The 26,667-nt window shown below is 39.1% G+C and overlaps 1 protein-coding gene across 4 annotated transcripts; it reads left to right on the top strand.

The window, feature by feature from the left end:
- The first annotated feature begins 216 nt into the window (after window positions 1–216).
- Window positions 217–20,214, top strand: LOC140529031 (natural killer cell receptor 2B4-like). 4 transcript variants are annotated; one of them, XM_072647426.1, is made up of 10 exons: window positions 327–415; window positions 1,931–2,007; window positions 5,087–5,431; window positions 5,525–5,815; window positions 9,638–9,757; window positions 10,389–10,444; window positions 16,102–16,167; window positions 16,763–16,828; window positions 18,005–18,061; window positions 19,713–20,214. In XM_072647426.1, exons 2-10 carry the CDS (start codon window positions 1,950–1,952, stop codon window positions 19,770–19,772), a joined length of 1,119 nt encoding a protein of 372 aa, XP_072503527.1. In that variant the 5' UTR covers window positions 327–415; window positions 1,931–1,949; the 3' UTR covers window positions 19,773–20,214. The 4 variants fall into 4 exon arrangements, with proteins under 4 accessions (XP_072503528.1, XP_072503526.1, XP_072503527.1 ...); XM_072647424.1 differs by having other exon boundaries at window positions 18,002–18,061; XM_072647427.1 differs by lacking the exons at window positions 327–415; window positions 1,931–2,007 and adding an exon at window positions 217–271 and having other exon boundaries at window positions 18,002–18,061.
- Window positions 20,215–26,667: the final 6,453 nt, after the last annotated feature.

Here is a 26,667-nt window from a genome sequence, read left to right as displayed (position 1 = left end):
AGAGAGGGAGGAGCCTAAAAGCAGAGGAGCTGACCTCACTAGCAACCTCTGTGCCTTTGCTGGACTCAAGCGTGTAAGTGTATGTGGCCAGAGCTCAGGGACTGAGGTTTTCTCAACCAAGCCTTGACAATTTATTAACTCACAGAACATCGACCACAGCATGGAGGAAACTGTGGCTGGACCAATTATAAGAGGGTTTTGCACTTCAACGACCGCCTGTACTTCCCCCCACCCGGCATACACCAACCTCCTGTTGTCTACAGAAGACTGTGTAAGTCACATTGAGGGGGGAGTTGTTGAGGGAAGGAAGTCTTAGCTGGGGGATTGAGGAACCCTGGCTGTGAGCTATATTCTGTAGAGATGCTTTGGAAAGCCTTCACTCCCCTCATCTTCTTTGTCATGCTCTGGGACCAAGGTAAGGGGTTACCAGAAGGGTGGATTAGGTATGATTAGGACCACAAAGGCCCTATGGGGAAGAGAGAGCCACCACAAATGAGGCTGTAGTAGCTTCTGAGACATACAGGACCCAAGCAAAGTCTAACCCTTGGTTAGACTTACTTAGACTGGACACCAGCATGGGAATGGGGTTGGGAGTGGGAGGGCTCACTAGCATAGGCACCACCTCACTTAATGACCCTAAACAGAATCTCTAAACAGATTTTTGTTTCCTGGACTTCACCTTTCCTAGCTGTGAAATACAGGGGAACATTTCTACCTGTGAATTGGATAGATCACTGAGTCTAGAGTCAAGAAGAATTGAATTCAAATCTGGCCTCAGACACTTACTAGCTGTGTGACCCTGAGAAAGTCACTTAACTTTTGTCTGCCTCAATTTCCTCAACTCTAAAATGAGGATAATAATAGCACCTACTTCTCAGGGTTGTTGTGCTATTCAAGTGAGATAATTGTGATACACTTAGCCCAGTGCCTGGCACATAATTTATTATTCTTGAGTCATTTCAGTCATGTCCAACTCTTCATAGCCCTATCTTGGCAAAACTGCTAGAGTGGTTTGCCATTTCCCTTTCCAGTTGAGAGACTGAGGTAAACAGATTTAAATGATTTTCCCAGGGTCACATAGCTAGTAAGTATCTGAGGTAGGATTTGAACTCTGGAAGATGAGTCTTCCTGACTTGAAGTCCAGTGCTCTATCCACTGTGCCACCAAAAGCACATATAAATGTTAGTTATTATTATCCTAGAAGCAACAAGGAGGCACTGAAGACTTTAGATCAGGAGGGTAACATGGCCATATCTGTGCCGTGTATTATTTTGGCAACACTTTGTAGACTCTGTTGAAGTGATGCAAATTTGAGCCAAGCTGACCAGTTAGGAAACTATCGCAGTTTTACATGTGAAAAAAAATGGAGGTCTCATGTAGAGTAGTGGCTATATCAATAGAGAGATGAGAATGGAAGTTGAGGAATCTTGTGGATGTAGGCAGTGTAAGATTTGGCAAATGATGAGATATGTGTGCTGAGTGAGTATGAGAGGTCAGGGATGACACCCAGATTGAGAACCTGTATCACTGAAGAAAAAATAGCGAAAGATGATGAAAGAATGGTGAAAGAATGATGAAAGAATGGTGGTACTTTCAATAGAAAGGAAGAAGTTTGAAGGACAGGCAAATTTAGGTCGGGGAGAAGGTAATAAGCTTTCCTTTGGACATGTAAATTTTGAGATGTCAGTGGGATTTCCAAGTGGAGATGCCCAGCACACCGTTAGGTGTGGGATGAAAGTTCAAGAGAAAATTCAGGGGTACATATATAGATTTGGGGATCACCTGTAGGGAGATGACAATTTGAACACATGAAAAATGATGAGATCAAAGGGAAGAGTATATTTAAAGAAGAGGAAAGTGCCCAGGACAGAGCCCTGGGCTACAGTTGTGTCAATGGGACAGGCTATAAATGATTGTGTATGAAACTCAGCAAGAGAAACTGAGAAAGAATGGTCAGCTACGGAGAACTAGGAGAGAGCCTTGTCATGGAATCCAAGGAAGAAGAAAGTAAGTATCCAAGAGAATGGGACAGTGACAAAAGTAACAAAGAAGTTATAGAGTATGAAGACCCAGAAAAGGCCATTGGCTTTAGCAGCTAAGGACTAATTGGTTGGTACAGGAATGTAATGGAACATTATGAATTGTCATTCATACTATACCCTTTTCAACTGTGGGTTGTCAACAGGAGGTTATTCTCTCCTTCCCTCCCTTCCTCTCTCTTTCTCTTTCTCTCTGTCTGTCTTTCTCTTTCTCTCTGTCTCATATATTATGTATGTATGTCCAAATACGTGTATCTTGCCGAATTTTCTTATTTCTATCTTTACTACTTTCATCTATGTCCCATTCTCATCACTCACACAGCTACCACCCTAGCTCATTGGGTCCTCATTACCTCTAACCTAGGCTATTACAATAACATCCTCATTCTCCCTGCCAGTAATTTCCTCCCTTTCCAAACTACTATCAACTAAATTGTCACAGTGAGTTTTCTAAGTGCAATCTGACCATTTCATCCCCACCTCCTTACTAAATAACCTCCTGTGGCTCCCTGTTCCTTCCAGGATGATATAGAAACAGTTCTGTTTGGCATTTAACATTGATTGTCCTCTTCATACCTTTCTAATCTTCTTACTCTTGACTCCCTTCTATCCATTTTACAATTAGGCTACATAGATCTATTTGCCCTTCCTCACACACAAGACTCCATTTCCTGACTCTGTGCCCAATGTCTTGAATGTTCTCCATCCTCATCTCTGCATCTTAGAAACTTTGACTTCCTTCAAGACTCAGTTCAAATGCCACCTTTCATATGAGATCTTTACTGATCCCTCCAGTTAACACGGTCTTTACCTCTAATATTGCCCTCCATATACTGTGTAAGCATCTTGTACATACCTATTTATATGCATATTGTCTCTCCCGTTAGAATGAAAACTCCTTGAAGTTTTTGCTTTTCTTTGTGTTTCCAATCTTTACATAGTGCTTAGCACATAGTGATCACTTAACAAATGCTTGTGGGCAGCTTGGTGGTCTCAGTTTCCTCATCTGTAAAATGAGCTAGAGAAGGAAATGTTAAACCAGTCCAATAGCTTTGTCAAGAAAACCCCAAATGAGGCCACATAGAGGAGGACATGACTGAAACAACTGACCACCACCATCAAGAGCAATAAATGCTTTTTGACTGTCTGGCTTCCTGTGGAAAGATCTGTTGTAGTTATTACTACATATGCAAGATAAATGAAAAGTAATTTTTCGAGGGGAAGATACTAGAATCTGAGGCAATTAGAAAAGGTTTCTTGTAGAAGGTGGAACTGAAGCTGAGTTTCCTTAGAAGAAACTAGGAATTTTGAGGTAAAGGTAAAGATGGAGTTCATTCCAGGCATACCAGTCTAGCAAGGAGGTGAGAAACAGAGTATGCAGTGTGAGAAACTGGAAGGAAGGTAGTTTTCCTGAATGTGATAGTGTTTAAATGGATGGAATGTATAGGAAGGCTAAAATGTTAGATTGGACCCAAGGAGAATAGTGCCTTAAGCGGCAAATTTCGATCCTTGAGGTAATATTGAGACACTAAAATTAAATGGTCAGGAAAGTGACATGTTTTGAAATATGTTTTGGTAAAACCACTTTAATTAACTATATGGAAGTAGGATTAGAGTGAGGAGAGGGGAACCATGAGGCACAGAGGCTGATTGTGTGGTTATTTTTATAGTTCAAATAAAATATAATTTGGTCCTGAAGTAGGATTGTTGTCATTTGAGTAGAGAGGAGATATTCAGTCATAGTGCTAAGGTCTGGGGATACAGAGAAATTTAAATAAGATGACATGAAAACAACAATGTACAAAAATGTATATAAATTGTAAGTAGAAGGCTGTATCAGAGGGAAGGCATTCACTACTGGGAAAGACCTTCTGGGGAACTTGGCATTTGATCTGAGTCTTAAAGAAAGCCAGAGAAGCCTAGAGAGAAATGAGAAGGGAGAGTATTCCGGAACTGGGGGACAGCCAGTGAAATGTTTGAGGAACAGTAAGGAAGCTAGGGTAGCTGAACTGAAACGTGTGTGGAGGGGAGTGAGATGTAAAAAGACTAGAAGGTAGTGTGATGAATGAAAATCTTGAGAGAGAGTTTCTGGGTAAATTAATAATCAATTTACTGATTAGCTAGCTAATCAATAAATTGATGATCACTGATCTCTCTCAACAATCAAAGACCCCATCACAGAGGTCATCAAATGCTTAAATACCTTTGGAAAAATGGGTGCCCCTGATAGGCAGAGATCAACCTTGATTGGTGAACAATGAGGATGTAGACTTTCAAATGAGGAAGTGGGCTGAAAGCCTTCAGCTTCTCCTGCTGAGAATGTGGTTTGATCACGAAACCAGTCAGAATGGTTTGCCTTATTTTCTCCACCTTTGTTCAGCAGTACATGTGTAGGAGCCAAAGCAGTGGATACTGGAAGTGATGTAAGACTAAAGCTTGGCAGGGCACAATCAGTGATATGATAACTGGGCAAGAGACTTGAGAGAAGAATCGTTTGCTTCATAGAAGAATAGGGAAAAATCCTGAGATACTTTCTTCCTCTTCACTATATCTTAACTACACTAAAAAGTTTGAGGGATGACTTTTCCCTAGCTTGTATAAACATGAGCTCTAGTCCTGTATAAAGAAGAGCTTCATGTAGTTCCAGTAAGGATGAAATCAGGCAGACTGGCTCATCATTTGACATAGTTTAGAAATGCTGCCTATGCTGATAACACCAGAACAGTGGGAAATTGTCTAATGTTTGTCCATTGGATCTGTGTTCTTTTCTCCTATATCATAAACTCCTGGAGCAGAACTATTCTTCAAGGCTGTGCACATAGCTGATATTTAGTATATAAGAGTTGTTTGGGGGAGGACGAAAGAGAAAGCAAGGGAAGAAAGTCTACCCTAATGTTGCGCTGAGCCTGCCCTATGAACATATATATCAACCTTCATTTTGGAGGGGTTATTTGTCCAATGTAATTTCCTTTGAGAGTAAAATTAATCAGATTTTGCACACAAAGTCAATGATGTCTACCCTCACTTCCTGGACTTTTCTTTCCTAGGAACATCAGGTTCTGATATGAAAACAATTAGCATGCCTGTCATCATGGGAAGTCATATCAAGTTACAACCGACTGGGATTCAGAAGTCTTCAGAAAATATAGAATTCGCTTGGTCTGTGAATCTGTCTTCAACTCAGGAAGTATTTAAGATATTGAGTTGGAGAGATGCCTCAAACGTGATATTGGGAGGAGGGCAATTTAAAAACAGAGTTAAAGTCGAAACAAAGAACTTGACCTTATTGATTAACTCAGCTCAGAAGAATGACAGTGGCCTCTATTTCATGGAAATCACGAGAGAGACAGGACGTGTTTGTAAGATTGCCTATTTCCAGGTTTCTGTGTTTGGTGAGTATCTATGAATGCATTTTCCAGCCTCTCTATCAGCTTTGTAGAAACTGTTTCACCTGGGCCAATTTTAACAGATTTCTTTGCCTCTAGATCCTGTCCAGGATCCAAGCATCCAGGTGACTGGAAAGTCATGGAACAACTCTTTGTGCCATGTGAACCTGTCCTGCTTCGTCCATGGGAACGATGATTTGACATACACCTGGTACAGAGGGAGAGAGCAAATTAAACCCCCAGGGAAACAAGCCCATGTACAACTCCATATCCAAGCCAAGAACACTGAGAGTGACTATACTTGTAATGTCAGCAACCCAGTTAGCTCACGGAGCCGCACAATCAACCTTGCTTGGGAATGCGCTCACCCTTTTTACCGTTCAACTGGAGGTAAGGACAATATTTTCTTACAGCAACAGAAGAAAATATGTTTCTTTACTAAAGTCCTATGTCTTTTTTTTGTTGATGACATAATCCTTCTAATGTCCCCCTTCTCCCCACATGAGCTAGTTAGCTCAGGAACTTAATTTATTACACTATAAAAGCCAAAGTTATGGGTTCACCCCCTTTCAACTCCCTCTTGTCATTGTCATTTTCTAGTTTTGTTTTCTATGTCATCCTCTAGGAAACCTTCTTTCTATATCTCAATTTCCTTATCTATAAAAAGAGGGGTTTTGAGAAGTACCCCAATGTAGTGGATAGCATAGTAAGTACTCTCAGACTTAGAAAGACCTTGATTCAAGTCTTATCTCAGACACTTCATAACTATATTGGCAAGTCCCTCAACCTCTACACATCTCAATTTCCTCCTCTGTAAAAATTAAATCTATGGTTTTCAAAATCTTTTCTAGCTCTAAATCTGTCATCCTTTCCTCCATGGCTCCAGACTGCACCTTCAAAGTTAGAGAGCCATTCTGCAACTGTGTCCCCTTGGTCATAAGGAGGTTTGAGCTAGAGAGAGTTTACCAGGCTACCTCTCCTCTGAGAAAGGAATACATCCTTCTAAAGGTGGGTCAGTAGCTCACCTTATAATCCCTACAGGGAAACTGGCATGCTGAGCCAGTGGCTTTGAAAGGATATGGCATCTAAAATCATGAACCATGACTGTGGTACTTTCAGGAAGGGAAAGAGAAATGCCTTATCTGTCCTAGACTGTTGAATTTTAAAAATAGAATTCTTGAAAAAAAACAGCTTATGTCTAAATTCTAGCCCAGTTTTGCTAAATCATGCAGCTCAGGGAAGTGATCATATTACTCTACCATGAATTACAAATGTCTGAAGTATGGTATGAAACATTCATTTGGGACTTTGAGTTTATCCAATATGGATTTGTTGGAAAAATTTCCATGTGTCCAGTCTTATGCTAGGTGCTATGGAAGATGCAAAAAAGGTATAAGTTATAGTTCCTGCCTTCATGGAACTTATGGTCTTCTTCACTCATATCCCATCCCATTCACATGTAAGTCAAGACATCACTCATGATGTCATTGGTCCTCTTTGAGAGGACCACCACCACAAGTGAAACATTTCAGATTATTACATGACAGAATCTGATTTAGTGCCAAGCTGAGTGGTGAAGACAATAGCACTCCTTGAGTTTGGAGGAGAAAGAATTCAACATGGATTCTTTATAGGTGATGGGAAGTCCCTGAAGATTTTCAGGCAGGGAAGTGATATGATTAGACATATTTAATAATGTGATTGTTTTGCCAGGTATACAAAGCTGTTAAAAAGTTGTTTGGGGCTGCTTAGTAAAAAGAAAACAGAGATAGTTCTGAACTTTGGAGACTGTGACTGGCACTGTCCACCGATGCAGAGATATTTGGTAAAGGGGGAAGATTCATGGAGGGTAAATGAGGAATTTAGCTTTGGATGTCTTGAATTCAAGGGGTCAGCAGTAGTTGTCAAATAGGCACTTGGAAATGGTAGATGTTGCTCAGGCTAAAAGTTGAGGCTTAAACTGCATGGTTATCTTTTTGACTGTGATCATTTAAATCACAGGAGTAGAGGAACATAGAAAGAGAGAAAAAGGCCAAGGACAAAGTTTTGAAGACCTTAAGGGGCTTAGAGGTAAAAGATGAAAGAATGAAGATTGAGAGGGAAGCCAAGGGCAAAGTGAAATTTTTTTTAATAGTATTTCTTTTTTTTTATTTAATGAGATTTTTTAGAAAGATTTTTAGCAGTTTCAAATGACAGAGCAGTCATTGAATTTGCATAATAAAAGGCATTGATGACCTCAAAAAAGTAATTTCAGTGGAATAATGGGAATGGAAACTAGACTGCAGGAAAGTGAGGAGTTAATTCCTATTAGTCTATTGAGGGAGAAAGTAGAGAAACAGACTGCTCTTTCTAGAGGTTTAAGAGTGAAGGTACAAGTCATAATAAGATTATAGCTTGAGAAATAATAATGTTAATGAAATGATTTTTAGTGTTTTTAAAAATTCAAATAACTAATTTTTTTAAAAAAAATTAATCTATCCCTCCAACTATCCAGCCCCAATACCTACATTTAATAATTAAAAAAACAGACACTCAAAGCAAATCCTTTAATACATGTATGCATAGTCTAGCAAAGGGGAAAATTTTTAAAGGACAGATATGAGCCTGTTTGAAGGCAGAGAGGAAGGACTGAGGAGTGAGAGAGAAGCCAAAGATAAAAAGAGAAGCAGATGAAATGATAAATGGAGGGACCCAAAAGACACAGGAGGTCATGAAATCAAGGGCATATGTTACTCTTTTCAAGGAAGAGGAACATCACCTCCTCAACAGAGGGAAGGAGAAGAGGATAGGGGAGTACATGGAGAAATTTTGACATTTTGAAGAGAAAAGAAAATGAGAGAGCTCATGAAGAGGGGTCTTAAATCTTTCTAGTAAAATACAAGGAAAGAATATCTTTTGAGAGAGAAGAGTATATCAGTGAGTTCGAGACTAGAGCATGGTGGAGGTTTGAAACAGTTGCTGTGGGGATAGTTATAAGGGGTAAATAAATGATAAACAGAAACATTATGTTGCAGTGGTGAGGACTCAAATGAGATAAGAAAGTGTGAATTTTGTATTATGACTAGCGAGGAGACAGAGTTGTTGAAAGAGGTTTCTTTGAATTGGAGATTATTAGGGTGGCTACAAGGAGAAAAAGGAGGAAAAAAATTTAAGGACAGAGGACAGTGATGCACTGTTGAAAAGACTAATGAAGTGGTCTATATTGAAATATGAAAAGTATTGCCAGAACAGGGATGATGACCTGGTAGAACACAGAGGTAAGGCTCAAGGGAGATGCAGAGATGAAAATAAAGAATAGGTTCAGGAAGAGTGAAGCAATAGGAATAAAAGGGATAGTTGAGTTGATAAGTCAGGGTATTAAAAGAATTTTCCACATATATATTGGTAACATTGAGGATAATGGAAGGAGCTGAAGGGAAAAGAAGGTTGTAGGTCAATTGCTGAAGTCAAGCAATTATTAAGTGTCTGCTATGATTGTGGTGTTTTATTCGGAAGTCTAGGGACTATGGAAAAAGATAAAATGTGGTTATTCCATTAAAGAGTTTACAGTATATTTGGGAGTAAAGATAAATTCCTAAACAATAGTGAATAATACACAATAATATGTGATTAAGTATTACTAAGCCCCACAGAAGTAAGTGTTCATTGAAAGAGAGAGATCCCCAAAGGCTGAAGAATCTTAGGAAAACCTTATGGACGTGGTGGGACTTGAAATGGATAAGAGGTGGATGTTGTTGTCATTCAGTTATGTCCTACTCTTCCTGACCCCATTTGGAGTTTCTTGCAAATATAATAGAGTGGTTTTCCATTTCCTTTGGTTCATTTTACAGATGAGGAAACTGAGGCAAGAAGAGTTAAGTGACTTGCCCAGAGTCACATAGCTAGTAAGTATCTGAGGTTGGATTTAAACTTAATCTACTTAATCTACATCTACTGCCTACCCAAGGAATTGGATAGGCAGAGGCAAAAGTGGAGGTCATGCCAAATGAAGGGTCTACCACAAGCAAAGGAACAGAGGAAGGAATGAGTATGGGAAAGTAGAGAGACCTGACAGGTATAGATTAAAGGCTGTCACTGTAGCAGTTTAAGGTCCATCCTTCAGTTCTAATTTTTATGAAATGATGCAGTTTGTCTTTCTAGGATGAGAGAGAAAAGTTGGGAGATGAGTGGGAAGGATAAAATCTCAGTCCCTGTTCTTTTTGCCTTTCTCAGAATTGTGGTTGCCGCTGGTTTTGGCTTTCTCTATGATTCCCCTGGTCATTCTATTTCTCAGCACCATTGTTTGCCTGTATGTATCAAGAAAGAGGAAGAGGAGGAGGAAGCAAGTAGCAGGCAAGTAGAAAGACCCAAATCAGTGGTTGTTGCATAGGAGGCGGTTCTAGTTGAGGCAAGATCTTGATAGCCTCTCACAGCTCATGTTCTCAAGAATCCTTGGAGAGAAATATTTGGGGTGGTAGTGAGAGGTATATACTATATCCCAGTCCCTCCTGATATCCCACAAACCTATGTACACATCTCCTACTTTGTCTCTGAGTCTTAGTGATATATCATATAAGACACTGGCAATTTTCTGACACCTATCCCTACTCTCAGATATTCCTCCCAGGGTCTTGGTATCCAACTGCTTCCCAGGATCTACTTGCTTCACAGGACAGTTGTTAGAAAATACTATCTTGCTCTTAAAGGCCATATAAATGTGGCCAATGGTATTCTTGATGTCTTGAGAATTTGCCTCTAATTCTTAGTACAGATTGCTTGATATTTGATTGATTGCCACAATGGAGAAGTTGCCTGATGAAGGTGTAAGATTCCCTTCCCTGGAGATCTTTCTGAGAACTCATTCATTTGGAATAGTGAAATGCAGTCCTACAATGAGGCAGTGCACTGGGGAGGGAAGCATGACTTCTGAAGTACCCCACTCCCAGCTCAGGCGTCTCCATTCTTTGCTTCTATTTTCCCACAGATATGAACGCAACATCTTATAAGAACATCGGTTGTTGTAAGCCCAAGAGAAATAAGGTATGTAAACCCAGGTGTTGCTGGAATGAGTGTCCAGAATGTTCCTTGGGACATGGCAATTTGTAGCAGGGCTTGGAATGACGGGAATCAAGGACTGTCTTACCAATCCTGACTGTATGCACCCATTTGACAATCTGGATTTTGGTCATGGGAAAGGAAAGGGGAAAAATAGTACTACAAGGGAAAGATGATAAAAAATGAAGAAGCGGAGACAGAAACATTGGAACATAGGATCTAGAACTGGATAGAACCTCAGAAGTAATTTAGGCCAACCTCCTCATTTTATAGATGTGGAAATTGATCTAGGGAGGCCATCAGTTGTCCAGTTACACAAAAGTAGGAAGTATTGTAGTGATTCTCTGAACTCATTCTTCAGAGTGAGGCCAGCTACTTCATTCCATTCAGTTCCAGGGAAACCTCTGAAGGGTCAAAAGCATCTTTCTCTAATGCTATCCCCTTGAGGCCCCATTCTGGTGTGTTCTCTTCACTGGCGTCAGTGATTGTTGCCCCAGTTCTCTTCAATGCCATCAATTAGCTTTTACAAAGTTATATTTACTTTGAAGGTTTAGCAAGAACAGAAGCCCCAACATTCCCTCCTATCACCTGGGGGCACTCTTCCCTAGCTGTCTCTGTCCCTAAGGAAAGTGGACTCAAACTTAATACTACTTCTATATAATATCCACCACACATATCAAATGAATTTCTTTTAATATATATACTTAACTTAACATACATAAATATACATACATACATACAGATATACATATATATATATACTTAAAATTATTTTCTTGAAGTTCATTTCTAAATGTGGCATGGCTGATGGGTAGATGAATCGGACGCTCTGCTACTTCTGGACTGGTCCAGGCAGGTTTGCCAGGGACTTTGTTCCTTGCCATCTGACTTTTGGCAAATGTGAAGTCCTTGCACCGACTTCACCACCCAGACTTTTGTGGCTTAATAATATGACCTTTCAAAATGTACAAGATCATAGCCAACTCTAATATTTTTCACTTAAAACAAGAAAGAATGAAAAATTCAAAGGAGAAAAGTTCTGTATTCATGGGGTACATGTCAGTCTTGGATGGGAAGGGCTTGAGGTCTCTCCCCTTGTCTCTTTTACTGGAACAGCAGTGAGACAGGAAAAAGCCGGAGCCCAAGAGAAAGACCCTGGTTGTTTCATGCCAGAACACATTTAGCTGCACAGTCAACAGTTTGTATCCTTGTCAGATGGTTTGGTAGCAAACCAGAACCAGTTACAGAATGTCTGTGCATACTCCAAATTGGAAATCAGGGCACTTTTATTACCCACCATCATACCTTTCTGGAACGAGGTTCCCTAATCTCTTTCACTTTGGGGACTGTATCAATCTCACTCCACCTCCTCAATGTTTAGGGTCAAAAATTTTGTTTTTTTAAATTCAGTGGCTATCCTCTTCTGTACAATATCAGTCATTTGGGGGTAGCGGTGGCTCTAGAGTTATCTTCCCCTTCTCGTTTCACTAATAAGGGCAAAATTCAGAGAAAAGGCTTGGTTACTTCTCATTTACTATACTGAGACCCCAAAAGCTCCACCTTCATTGAGTCAGCGTCTCACATCCAAGATGGTCAGTCTTGGTGAGCAAGTACCAGCTATCATGCAACTCAATAGATTACGCAAAATCTCCAGTTTCTGAAAATGCCAGGAGAGGATTAGTGTCCTGGGTTTAGCTGGATACTGATAGTTATTTGAGAAGTAATGATTGAAATCAGAGCTGATAAGAAAGAAAAAGCCTCTGATTTGTGTGTGTGTGTGTGTGTGTGTGTGTTACAAGTGGGGTGGGCGGTAAGATAAACATAAAATCTCATCTAGCTCTAAATCAATATGGGAGTTTCAGGCAAAACCACTCAGCCAAGCAATTTCCATCATGTATAGGTAATTGGGTGGTATGTTTTCCAAGATACGACCACTACATCTCTTGCACAAGAGAAATTTTCTTATGGGGCTATTTTGCTCTGGGGCCAAAGGTCTCCTGGGAGGAGAAAACCCCAGTCACTATTTATTCCCTACTTGAGCCCATATTACTGAATTAGATGTATGAATTGCCCAACATAGGAATCACTCAATGGCACTGAATGTCTTTTCTTTCCTGTACCTCTAGGAAAGGCTCTTTTGGGGAGCATAAGAGAGAACAAGATCATTTCAAATGGGAGCAGAGAATAGCTATCTCCTTCATTAGACCTTGGACTATCTGAAAAATGGGAGCCTTTCTCTTCCTTCTTTATTTCCCAAACTATCACATCCCTGACTCTGATATTTGGAATTTGAAAGTGTTCATTAGTTGTTATAGTATTTTTTTCTTCCCTTTTCCCTTTGTGGCATCGCATCATTGCTGCCACCAGATGGAAGGATGATTACACAGGAAGTCAGCAAGAATCTGCTCTCAACTCCCAAGTAAAAATCATCATAGTCGTATGATACAGTTAGAATCAGTTGTGACCTTTAAATACTATCTGGTACAGCTCCCTCCTTTCACAGATGAGGAGACTGAAGACTGCAGAGGTTCAATTACTAATTTAAAGTCACAAAGGTACTAAGTGACTAAGGCAGAATTCAAGTCCAAGTCTTCTGACCTAGAGCCATTTCTTGTTTTACTGTCCCCTTTTCTTCCTTATATAAATGTGCTTTCCTAATTAGGGTAACTCAAAATTTGATTAATCTAAGGACGTATTGACAATTTTAATGAAAAAATGCCTTTAGAACAGGTGTTCTTAATTTTTTCATGTGTCATAGGCCTAGTGCAACCTCCCTCTTTAGAATTTTTTAAAATTTAATTAATTAATTTATTTTCAGTTTTCAACAATCACTTCCATAGGTCTCAGATTTTCTCCCCTTCCCTCTCCCCTCCCTTGCCAGGATGGCATGCAATCTTGTGTGGGTTCTACACATACATTCTTATTAAACACATTTTCACATTAGAAGAATTAAAACAAATGGGAGAAACCTTGAGAAAAACCAAACCAAAACAAAACATAACACAAGAGCAAATAGTCTGCTTCATTCTGCATTCTGATTCCATAGTTCTTTCTCTGTATGTGGATGGCATTTTGCCTCAAGAGTCTTTTGGGAATGTCAGAATTTTTAAAAATAATTTAAGGAAATGATAAATTTCAGTTAGAAGTTAGTGAAAATAAAGATAATTTTTTTTGCCATCGAAGTTCACAAACTCTTTGAAATTTAAGCACAGACTCTATGTTCCCAAGGTTATGAATTCCTGCTTTAGAACAAACAAGTTAAAACCAATCTTACATAGAAGTATGAACTGCCTTATTGGCAAACTCCTCTCTTCCAAACATAGTCTATTCTTACTGCCACATCTGTCCCTAAATGTATGGGTAAAAGATTTAACCTTTAGTGACATTACTGATTCCTTACTTTTGCATGACTTCGATTTGTATAGTGTTCTACAAGGTTATAGAATACTTTTCACATACATTTAAGAATCATGGAATTCAGAATCTCAGAAGTAGAAGTGTGCTAAAGTAAATGTTTAATAATGTCCTCTCAGAAAAGAATGCATGAACAACACAGCTTTAAGTTTAATGTGCATTGTTAACATTTTCTACACCACTTTCTTAAATCTAGACAGTCAACAAAACAATTAATCAAGCCCTGATTTATAGCTTTGACAATTTCTGAAGTGTAAATGGTCACATTGGAAATTGAACTACAGTGGCTTGTAAGCCAGTACAAGCTGGCTCTAGCACACTCCCTTGATACAACGCTGTATGGCCCAGCTCATGGCTGTTAGATATCCCTGAGAAGTGGCCATTCAACCTTTCTAAGAAGGCTTGCAGCAATGGGGAAACTCACTCCCTCAAAACATAATTTTGAACAGCTCTAGTTCTTAGGATGTTTACGTCATATATCAAGCAAAAATCTCCCTTTTTGCTCTTATTTCTCCCCTCTTGGGTGAAATAGAATAAACTGAATCTTTATTCTACCTGGCACCTCCTCAAATATTTCAAGAGAGCTATCATGTCTCCCATAAATCTCTTCTCGAGGCTAAATAGCCCTAGCTCCTTTAATTGATTCTCTCATGGCAGGGGCCCCAGTTCTCTAATTTTGGTAACCCTGTTCTGCAGGCCTTTCAATTTGCCATCAGCCTTCCTAAAATGTGGTGCCCATACTGGACGCAATATTGAGATGTAATCCGATCTGGACAGAGCATTGTTGTTTGCTGTTGTCAGCTTTCCTCTTCCCTGTATTAATATTACATTTTAAAAATCATATTTATTATTATGAATATCATAAACATATACGATCATTTCCATATGTGTGGATCATTTGCAGTTCGTTTTTTAATCCTGTAAAACATTTCCATATTAGTCATTTTTTACAAGAAAACTTGGATAAAAAAAAGAATAAAAGGAAGTCAAAAAGGGCATGCTTCTGCCTGTATTCAGACAGCACCAGTTCTTTCTCTGGAGGTGGATAGCATGTTTCATCATGAGTTCTTTGGAATTGTCTTGGATTATGGCATTGCTGAAAATAGCTAAGTCATTCACAGTTTATTCATCGTACAATATTCTATTACTATGTACCACGTTCTCCTGGCCCTGCTCTCTTCACTTTGCATCAGCTCATGTCTTTTCAGGTTTTTCTCAAATCATCCTGCTTGTCCTTTCTTACAGTACAATAGTGTTCCATCACTATCATATAAACTGCTTGTTTAGCCATTCCCCAATTGATGAGAAGTCTTTTGATTTCCAATTCTTAACCACCAGAAAAAAAAAAGCGTGCTTAGATTATTAAAAAAAAAACAGTGGCCATTGAAAAGTGACCCTTCTTGGAGATTTGACAATTAATAAACAAGCCAGGCACTGTACTAGCAGATTATAAAAATAAATGTAACGCAACGTCTGCCCTCATGGAGCTTATGTTCTATCCGGGCAGAAAACACAGCCATATACAGGTATATGTAAAATAAATAGAACATTTTCAGCGAGAGTTACAGGGAGTCACTAGTAGCTGGCAGCAGGGAGGGTCAGAAAAGGCTTCATGTCAATGGCAGTGATTGAAATGAGTCTTGAAAGAAATCAGAGATTCCAAGAAACGGTAGTGAGAAGATAATCAGTACATTCCAGGCTTGGAGGCAGTAAGTACCAAGGCATGAAGATGGAAGATGAAGTGTGATGGATGAGGAAGAGTAAAAAATGTATTTTGAATGGACCATAGAGTGCATGAAGAAGAGAAATGTGTAATAAGGAAGGGAAACTCGTTTGACATTAGGCTGTGAAGGGGTTTAAATGCCCATAAGAATAGTTTACATTTAATGCTATAAATAAAGGGGAGCCACTGCCTAAATCAAGCTTTAGAAAACTCATTTTGGTAGCTGTACAGAGGGTGAATTGGAATAGGGAAAAGATTTAAAACAGAGATCAATTAGGAGGCTATTGGAAGGGTTATTATAGTAGTCCAAGAAAGAGGAGATAAAAACTTGAACTAGGCTAGTGGAAGTGTGAGGAGAAAGAAAAGGATGTAGAAGAGAGATGTTATAGAGGTAGAAATGACAATATTTGACAACTGCTTGGTTATATGGGTTAGGAACCGAGTATTAATACTGAACTTGAAATGAAAGGTTAGTGATGCTCTACTTATCCCTTCTCTTGTATAGGTGCAGAATTTCTGTGGAGCAGAAAAAAGAAACACCTTCTATTCTGCAGTCCAACTTCCAGAACAGGTACATTTTCAACTTCTCAGATGACTCAGAGTCATGACAGAGAGTCTTGCAGGAGTCTATATGAGTCAGGGGTGTGCTGGAGCCACCTCTGATTGACTTAGCAGCACATGCCCATATTGTTCTATAAAGAAAGCAGTGAGCTTATCAGGAATGTAATAGAAGGTTCATGGAATGAAGTCATCACTAGATGATAACAGCAGGATAATCTGGGAAAGTGTAAGAATGAGGAAGTCATTTCTCTCCAATAGTACTGGGATAGAATTTTCTAACTGTTTAAACATCTTCAGAGATACTCAGTAATGAGGTCGAGAGAGAGGAAGCTATTTGGCTAAGTGGTTGGGCTAGGATCAGAACATCTGACTCTCAGTCTAGTGCTTACACAGTTGGTAAAGTTTTTCTTTGTCATCTTTTACTCCTCTTTTCTCTCCCTCACTGTAAACATTTTACCAAAATCTTCCACAGGGTACGTGCTTAATAATTCAATGGAAGATTAAAAGTTCTTATCTGTCTGAGTTGGAGTAAGGCAAAGATCACTTCTCCACATCATTGTCAACACCATTTCCTTTGTAATGGTTTTATTTTTTTCTACCACTAGCTTCCTGCTTCCACAGCTGCTAGTCAAGATAAAACAATATATGCATCAGTACAATTCTCCAAGCGTGTATGTCTCCTTCTCCAGGATAAGTATTTATATGTTTATATCTGTATGAACATGCATGTCTACATCCATATGTGGATATTCAAAAGATATATGTATGATTGTCTTTATGTGAATGTGTAAAAGTTTGTGTGTTTAAGGGTGGGTTTATGTGTGATGTGAAGAGCTGCTCTCCCCTAGCTTGGGGCCAAGGATGTGGCTTCTGGCCCATGCTGTCTTGAGTGTACCTGTTAAATAGCCAGGACTCTAGTATTAAATACCTATAGCTTAGAGTTGATAGGTAAACAGGAGATGCAGGCTCTTCAGCTCTTCTAGCAGAGACGGGAAAGATAAGAGCAGAATCCTCCCAAGGGGGAGAGAAAATGCAGAGAAAGAGACAGAGTATTTAGTTCAGTATAGCCAGGACAGCAGAAGAGACCTCCTTTGTGTGTAGCCAGAGGGACTTAGTGTAGTTCAGCCTGCCTAGATGAGGAGTAGAATCTAGGGATAAGATAAAAGATGCAATAGGCAAAGGTGATGCCAAGGACATCAGGAGAAGTGATCCAAACTCAAATCCTCAGAGAATTAGGTGGAAAGACCTTGGACATGGATAGATCTGGTCCACAAGGAGAAATCTCAGTAAGATTTGACTTATGCTGGACAAAGCTGGGTGGTTTCTTTGCTGCTAATTGTCTGCTTCCATATAGTTGTCCTTTCCTCTCTCCTCATCATTTGGTTCAATTGTCCTGAATATATTTAAAAGAACTAGTCAAAGTGTGTGCTGCTGTCAGAGGGAGATAAGGGATGAGAGATAAGGTCAGGCTATGTTCTTAAGACTGCAGCCAGCCACAGCTAGGTGCCCGAAACTCTGGGTTTCGGGCAATGAGAGTGGGATACCTACTTTCTTCCTCATGTATACACTCACCATTGTCTGGAGTCAGATCTATGTCCAGAGACAAGATATTATATGGCATTCCTTGCTCTCCCTGGAGATCACAAAGCACCATGTCTATGCCCTGAGGAATAGATGCTGGGGGAACTGACTGCTGGCTATGGGACCTTTGATGCTCCTTGAAGTCTCTACCTGGTCCCTCTGGGTGGGTCCAAGTTCATCCTAACTTAGTGCTACCCTACAATAGCAGTGGTAACTACATCTCTCAGATTTAGGCTGACTCCTCTCTCCCTTTGGATTTTCAGCAGCCTTCTTCCAAGCAAATGAAGCCCAACTCATCCCAGTCAGTTACTATCTACCAAGAGGTAAGCTACAAAATTGTCTTCTGAATATACTGGCTCCCCACATCCATCAAACCTCTTTTCATTGGTATGCTTCAGCTTGAGAGAAGGCATAGATATTGTGTATCATTGGGTAACTGTGTATAGAGCTCATTTCAAAGAGGGAAAAAATTGAAGGCTACTGCAAATAAGTGCTTCCTCAGGTTCAGTCAGTGACCTGGTTAGAATCTACAGCAACCTAAAGACCTAATCCTAAAAGGACAGAACTTCTTGGGCCATTCAAATGTGCCTGATGACCTAATTTTGCCTTTTTTGGTTAGCTCTGCAGAGGTCATATAGGGATTTGTGTAACAGAGCAGATGATTTGCTCAGTAGGTTAGGCTATGATGCTAACAAGGCCAGGGCCACTGGTTTGATTCTCATTTGGCAGCTGAGAAATCCTGTTGATGAATAGAGACTGCAAATCCTAACTGTAAGGCAATTTTCTTATAAAATCATGTGGCAGGTTGCAAGGCAGGCTGAGTAACATTGACTGACTCATGCAGGATAATCTATGGTATTATCATTATTTTCAGGACTGTAATTTAAAAAATGTGCCCGTGGGGCTGTGCCTGGCAAATAAATGCTTTTTTTCTATTAATTCTTTTGTTAGTAAAGATCTTCTGGCCTGGTTCTCTGTTCCTTTCCCTCGGGCAGAGCTGATATTTGGAATTCCGTACAGGGCTACACCTCTAATCTGACCAAGATCATTTGAGGTTTGAATTGAGAAATTCTGCCCAAGGATAGAGATCTTAGTTCCTACCAAAGGGTGACCACGAAGAAGGCCTTATCCCTCAAAAGTACAGAATCAGCAGACAGAAGCTTCCTGGGAATGAGGCACCCAAAGCTTCATGCTTTTGACTTTTCATTACACTATTTCGGGCTTTCTTGGCAAAGATACTTTCTTGGCCAAGATACTTGGCAAAGTGGTCTGCCATTTTCTTGTCTAGCTCATTTTACAAATGAGGAAATTGAGAAAACAGGGTTAAGTGACAAGGGTCACAAAGCTAGTAAGAGTCAGAAGTAAGATTTGAACTCACATCCATCTGACTCCAGGCCCAGCATTCCATCCACTGCACTACCACCACCAATAACAATGTGCAGCCCTTGCTATAATCCAGGTACTGTGCTCACCACAAGGTTTGCTATAAAATGTCTCTATTTCTATCTATATATTTGTCTATATTCTGTATGCATACAGAATATATATATATACATATATACATGTAGTATACATCCATGTACATTTTATACATGTATATATTTAGAGAATGAGAGAGACACAGAGACAGAAGCAGAGACACAAATGGAGAGAGCTCAGTCCTGCCCTCAAAGACCTTGTATTTTAATATGTGAAAACAGCACATAAAGGGGAGTGGTGACTGGGAGTAGAGAGTGTTTTGGGGAGGTGGAAAGTGTATGTGGGGAAGAGGGAGAGTGAGAGGAGCAAAGATGACTGGATTAACTTTCCCAGGTACTGAAGCCTAGATTCTGGTGTGGAGGTTCAAGGGTCAGATGGTTCTATGTGGAAGGTTCTATATCACCAATCAGGAGTTTAGGAGTATGGTAGAGTAGACACAGGCAGATTGTAGGTCTGAAGGTAGAAACTGAATGTATTCCAATTCTTCTTACTCAGGTCCAGAGACCCAATCGACTGTCTTGTAAGGAGCTGGAAATGTTCCGCGTCTATTCCTAACAATGAGAACTGGAGTCCAAAGTGAACATACTATTGAAGCATTTTGAGGGCTAGAAGATTTGGTAATAAGAGCAACTCAGATTTTTATAGCTCTTGGAGGATTACAAAGCTCTCTCTGCACGACAGCCACATGAGGAAAAGAACGCAAGGATTGTTCAAATATTCCATCAGTTTGAGATCTCATCCTTGTGGACATTTTCTTCAAAGATGTGAAGCACTATTCCTTTTTGCCTGCCTGTGTGTCACTTTTCCATGTCAGTTCATAAGTTAATATGAGGAGGTCCATTTCACATGCTGGAAGACTTTCTACTTTTCTTTTCATATCATAAGGATTGAAGTAGAACATTCAGACTATAATCCTATTACCCCCTGATTCTTGCTATATGCCTAACCCATGTTACTGTTCAATCATAAACTTCTGTGTTGACATCTTTTGCTCTAACTTCTTTTATACAGTCTCTTATTCTATGTTGCAGTCTGGTCAAACACACCATGCACTTCTCCACTGCCCTCTGGTCAACTGTTATTTATTAATTCTTCAAAGGCTATAGAATTTTATGACAGAGCCATACAGTAACATTGATAAGAATGTTACTTTTAAAAAGATGGAACTTTGTTTCTGTGAATATTTACAGATGAGCGAACCAGGAGGGACACAAGAAGCAACTCTCAGAGTCAAATACTCTGATTCTATATTTCTTCTTATCCATGATCAACAGTGTTTGGAATAAAAATAGTATTTAAGCACCTGTGTCCACTTGGGGGCTGAAAGAGTTGACTGAACTGGAGAATTCACCAAAGACCTTGAAATAGTTCACCCACCAATGTGCATAGCTCTGGAGCGGCCATTTGGAGTTTATTCAAGGCCTATGTAACATAGACTTTATATGATTGTTCTGGAGGATTATTGTAAATATCCATTATGGGAGAAAGGGATGGTAGGCACATCACAGATAGAAATTACAAGGCATAGAGAGGTAATTTTACTGAAAGTCACATGACAAATCACTAAATACAAAGATGTTCATTTTCTGAGATTCTAATCAATCTACAAGCACTTATTAAGCACTTACTACATAGCAGACACTGTGCTAAATGCTGAACCACACACATAAAAGTGGTTTCTGCCCTCAAGGAGCTCACATATTAATGTCTGAAAAAGAATTTAAATAAATAGGGACATAAATTTCCCCATTGACATTTTTTTTACTCTGATTCTTTGATACAGACAAGATAGACACGTAGGAAAATAGAGTTCTTAAGACCTTTTATGTCATGGACCCTTTTGGCAGGCTGGTGAAGCCTATGAACACTTTTCCATGTATTTAAATGCATAAAATAAAATAGATCACAAAGGAAACCAATTATGTCAAAATACAGTTAGCAACATAATTTTTTAAAAACAACAACAAACCAACCAAGTTTAGAACTATGGAATAGAAGGAACATCATCTTAGAGGGAAACGCTGAAGTGGTTGGGGTGGAGCAGTATAGGGAAGGCTGACTGTGGTAGCAGCATTTGAGCTGAGCATTGAAAAAAGTTGAATGTTAAGAGGCAAGATTGAGGAGGTAAATGTTTTATGCCTGCAGGATTGTCACTGCAAGGACATGGAGACAGGAGATTACTTGTTATGTATTAGGAAGAGCAAGTTGAGCAAGTATTGCTGGACCACAGAATGCATGGAGTATGACGACTAGAAAGGAAGGAAGGGGCAAACATGTGAAGAGCCTTAAAAATTTCCCAAAGAGGATTTTATTTTTGATTCTGGAGGTAAATTGATTAGGTAGGGAGGTGACATGGTTGGACCTATAGTTTAAAATGGTGGTGGCTTTAATAATAATAGGGAAGGGGCAACTAGGTGGCAGAGTGAATAGAGTACTCACCCTGGAGTCAGGAGGGCCTGAGTTCAACTCCATCTGGCCTTGTTGACATAGGAAGAAGTATTCTCTGAGTTTACTCAGAGAACAAAGACACTGTTAGGTACAGGCTTTTCTTCTGGTTGATTAAATCAGGTTCTGGCCCTTATTAAAGTCCAAAAATGATATTAAACGATCATCAATATTAAGTAGTAGCTACTTATTTTGAAACTCATTTATCCCCAAATTCTGTGGGATTTGAACCCAGGTCTCCTCTAACTCGAAATCTACAATATGCAATAGGAAGGGGGAAATGTATTCAATTAATGAGTCTTCTTCTCTATTTGCAAGTGTTTTTATAATAGAGGAAATAGCCTGTGTGTGTACTTCAAAGCAATGAATAAGATTGACAGGTCAGTTCCATGCTGAAGCATTTTTCTTTTTTTTAAAAATATTTTTTCTTAATTACATTTAAAAATTTTTAATATTTGATTTTAAATTTTTGAGTTTTAAATTCTCTCCTCTCCTCTCTTCCCTCCTCTCATTGAGAAAGTAAGCAATTTGACATAGGTTATACATATTCAGTCATATAAAACATTTCCATTTAGTCATGTTGTGAAAGAAAACACAGAATCCCCAAAAAACAAATAAAAATAAGAAAAATAAAGTTATGAAAAAGTATATTTTGGTCTGCACTCAGACTCCATAAATTTTTCCTCCCTCTGCTGATGGATAGCACTTTTCATCATGAGTCCTTTGGAATTGTCTTAGATCATTGTATTGCTGAAAGAGCTATGTCATTCACAGTTAATCATCACACAATATTGCTGTTACTGTGTACAGAGTTCTCCTGGTTCTGCTCCCTTCGCTTTGTGTCAGTTCATGTAAGTCTTTCCAAGTTTGCTGAAGCATTTCTCTAATGCAGTCAAGGTCTTGCATTTGTTCATACATAGATGAAAAATTATACTACCTTTAAACTGTGTCATTTAGTCACAAGGGGAACCAGGCAAGAGGGAGTTTAGATGGCTCAGTGCAAAGTCAACAATACTTCTGGGAAAACAAATAAAAATATATGGCAGAGTGATGCTGGATCAATAATATCGTTTTTGTAAACACATCAACCTAGAATCTGTTTTCAATTTTCTTGGGTTTCAGTGTGCTTAGACTTTTCATGACAGGTTAATAGGATTTAGAGCTCAAACAAAGCTTAGTAAATACTTAATCCAAAGTCCCCATTTTACAAATAAGCAAACCAAGGCCCAGGAAAGTTAAATGTAACAACTGTTTAATGGATCCCTGCAAGAAAATGGTTCATGCTGGGTATCTGTTTAAGCAAAGGTGAGTTTTACAGTTTTGATTCATATTGCTAGCCAAGAGGTCTCCTGTGAAGCAAATGGGGAGAGAGATTCTGGCCTGGAACCGAGGTGGTTTCACAGAGTAGACCTGGGGAACTATAGCAGGGCAGATTAATGGCAATTAGCACAAGCAGTTTGTGAGATGCAGTTTCTCTTCCCAGGTTATGGAAAAAGGAAAGCAAGGGAAAACGACATAGTCATAGATGAACAGATTGCTCTGACTGATGACAGCAGATCAAAATTGAATTATTCTTATTCCCCTCCTGCTAAAATAATGAAACTTTCCTTTATTTTGCTATAAATTATATTTCACTGAAATATATTTCACTGAACTAGTTTTGCTTCTCATAAACATCTGTGACTGATCTAGATGTGCATTTCCTGGCATCCAATGGTTCACAGTATAAATGTGCTATGGACAGTTCCAACTTCAGTCAGTTAACAAGAAAAGCTTTATTAAGGGCTTTATGCTAGTTTAGGGATGCAAAGAAAAGCAAAAATGGGGCTCACATTCTAATGGGGGAGACAACAACAAATAACTATATGCAAACAATATATTTCAGTATTTATAGGTGTACGTGAAGATCTATCTAACTATATGGAGAGAAGGAGGAAGGGAAAGAAGGAGAGAGAGAAAGACAGAGAGAGAGGGAGGGAGGGGGAGAGAGAGAGGATTATAGTTAATTTCAGAGGAAAGAGATATGGAGTGTTTGGAAAGGCCTCCTGTAGAAAGTAGAATCAAAGCTGTCTTAAGGAAGACAGAAAACTAGAAAGCAGAGGTAATAAGAGATTCCGAGCATGGGGAGCATCCTACTGCGGAGATAAAATTCCCAGCCCCAGCCTGTCATTAGAGAAAATTCTAAGGCCTCAATTAAAAATAACCTGAGTCTTTCTGTTACCCTTCAGACCAGTATCTTAGCCCAAACCCAGTCTGCTCTGGGAACCAGACTGAGGGAACTCAGAATATGTGTAGAGTAATGCATGGAAATCCCTGGATCTCTCCATACATAGGGATATTCATCCTCAGATCGTCTATGTGCTAATAAGACTCTGCTTTCTCTTTGTTATCACAGTTAGAAGATAGAGGTAGGCAGTGACTCCACTATCGAGGTGAAATTTTCATAGACAGAGGCCTCTGGAGACTCATTGCCACTTCTCAGTGATTCTACCTATTGGGAAGGGTACACATAAAGAATTTCTCTTTAAAACTTTTATTTTAATAGTATTTCATTTTTCCCTAATGATATGCAATTGTTTTATACATATATGAACGTTTTCAATATTCTTTTTTTTTTTTACAAGATTTTGAGTTCCCAATTTTTCTCCCTTCTTTTCTCCCTCCCATCACCTCCCTCCAGGCAATCTGATACAGGTTATGCATTACACAAAGACTTTTAACCTAAAGTGAGTTTCAAAAAGTAATGTACCATGCTATAGTGGGACTTTAAAAACAAAGACAGTCATCTGATTTATGGGAAACACATGAGAAAAGGCAAGCCCAGGAGTGGACACATAGAGGTATGCAAGAGAACATGACAGAAATGGCATATAAAATGAGCTTGCACCATGAGTTTGTGGTTTGCTAGACCCAGGGGCAGCACAGAGTGAAGTCAGAGAGATCTGAGAGAACCTCTCACGACCACTGAATTTCAGGTTGTGTTTGGTTACTGGCCGGAAAGTAAATTTTATTTCTGTAAGAGTCGATGTAGGGATCACCAGTGAAGAAATTGTTCCCTTTTCTAGCTTTATAACTTTGATATTGTGGGGATGGTTGATAACACCTTATTGGTGTTGAGCTGTTCTCTTGCCATCAATTAATTGAGTACTTAGATTTAATAGGAGTGGGTGCAATTGATTGTGGGTAGAGATTTCAGAATTTTCCTGGAGTGGCTGGGTTCAGTCACTTGGGAATTTTAATGTTGTACCATTTATTTTTAATTCCATTGAATAAAACCGCTCAAATCTATAATATGAATGAATGAATGAATAAATCTTATGAAGTCCTGTGAAGTGCATCTAATTCTAATGAAGACTTATAATTCTAAAAAAAGACATTAGAATCTGGGAATGGGAGTAAGGAAGGAAACAAGCATTTATTAACTACCTACCTACTATATCCCAGGTCAGGCAGCTAGGAGGCCCAGTAGATAGAGGGCCAGGTCCAAAGTCAGGAAGACATCTTCCAGAGTTCAAATTTGACCTCAGATACTTACTAGCTGTGTCGCCCTGGATAAGTCACTTATCCTTGCTTGCCTCAGTTCCTCATCATCCACAAAAAATAAGCTGGAGAAGGAAAGAGGAAACGACTCCAGTATTTTTGGCAAGAAAACCTCAAATGGTATCACAAAGAGTCAGACACGACTAAAGTGATAGAGTAACAACAACAATGTGCTAGGCACTATGCTAAGCATTTTACAAGTATTATCTCAGTTGGTCCACAACTATGGGTGATAGATGTTCTTATTAGTCCTGTTTTACAGTTGAGGAAACTTAGGTTGTGACTTTGTCAGGATCACCTATCTAAAAAGTACCTTAGGTCACATTTGAACTCAGATCTTTCTGACTCCTGGCCTTCTGCTCTGTCTGTTGCACTGCCTGGCATTAAAGTGTAGTAGAAGCTAAGACATGCACATTTCAACACTCAGGAATCCATAATTTCAACATACATAGCTACATATAATATACAGTGGTATGTAGGAAATGCCCCACAGGAGGTACAAAGTGATATAAAAGTTCCACAGACATCTAGAAGAACACAAGGTCAAGACTGCCAAGAGAATCCATGAAAAAGAAACATGAAAGAAGGTGACCTAGCAGTATCAGACCTCAGACTATGTGACAAATAATCATCCAATCAATCTTGTACTGGCTAAGAAACAGAGGGATGCATCAGTGGAATAGATTAGGTACATGATACACAGTAGTAAATGGCCATGGTAATCTAGTGTTTAATAAACCCCAAGATCCAAGCTTTGGGGTCAAGAATTCACGATGTGACAAAAAATTGATGGGAAAACTAGAAAGCAGATTGACAGAAACTAGATCTAGACCAACATTTCATATCATGTACCAAAACAAGATCCAAATGGGTAAATGATTTAGGCATAAAGGGTGACATAAATAAATTAGGGGACCTAGGAAAAAGGTATCTGTCAGATTTTTGGATAAAGAAAGAGTTTATTGCTATACAAAAGATAGAGAGGATCATGAGCAATAAAACAGATAATTTTGATTACATGGAATTGAAAAGATTTTGCACAAAACAAAAATCAAATGCAGCAAAAATTAAAAGAAAAGGAGGAAAGTTGGGGGAAAAATTCACATTAAGTTTTTCTGATAAAGGCCTCATTTCTCAAACATATAGGGAACTAAGTCAAATTAATGAAAAATAAGAGCCGTTCTCCAATTGATAAATGGTCAAAGGATATTTCTCAGTTTTTAAAGGAAATCAGAGCTATCAATGTCACATAAAAAAATGCTCTAAATCACCATTGATTAGAAAAATTTAAATTAAAACAACTCCTTTCATTGTTTGTCCTTAGTTCTCAGAGAAGACCATGACATCAGGAAGGTGATGTCATAACTTGTAAGTGAATTGGATTTAAGTGAGAGAGGACTGTGGAAAGTTACCAGTCTCACTCTTTCCTCCTAAGAGATCTGGGTCCAGTGGAAAGATATAGATC

Source organism: Notamacropus eugenii, chromosome 2, assembly GCF_028372415.1.
Source record: "Notamacropus eugenii isolate mMacEug1 chromosome 2, mMacEug1.pri_v2, whole genome shotgun sequence".
Classification (NCBI taxonomy): domain Eukaryota; kingdom Metazoa; phylum Chordata; class Mammalia; order Diprotodontia; family Macropodidae; genus Notamacropus; species Notamacropus eugenii.
The sequence above is the reverse complement of the archived record's forward strand: the minus strand, read 5'-3'. Positions and strand labels throughout refer to the sequence as shown.

What these genes read in the sequence shown, in the direction of transcription:
- LOC140529031 (XM_072647424.1), top strand. Translation starts at nt 1,950, where the DNA reads ATGGTCAGCTACGGAGAACTAGGAGAGAGCCTTGTCATGGAATCCAAG. An exon ending in TTTCCAGGTTTCTGTGTTTG is followed by an intron (nt 5,432 to 5,524) that starts GTGAGTATCTAT and finishes CTTTGCCTCTAG; the next exon opens with ATCCTGTCCAGGATCCAAGC. An exon ending in GTAAGCCCAAGAGAAATAAG is followed by an intron (nt 10,445 to 16,101) that starts GTATGTAAACCC and finishes TCTCTTGTATAG; the next exon opens with GTGCAGAATTTCTGTGGAGC.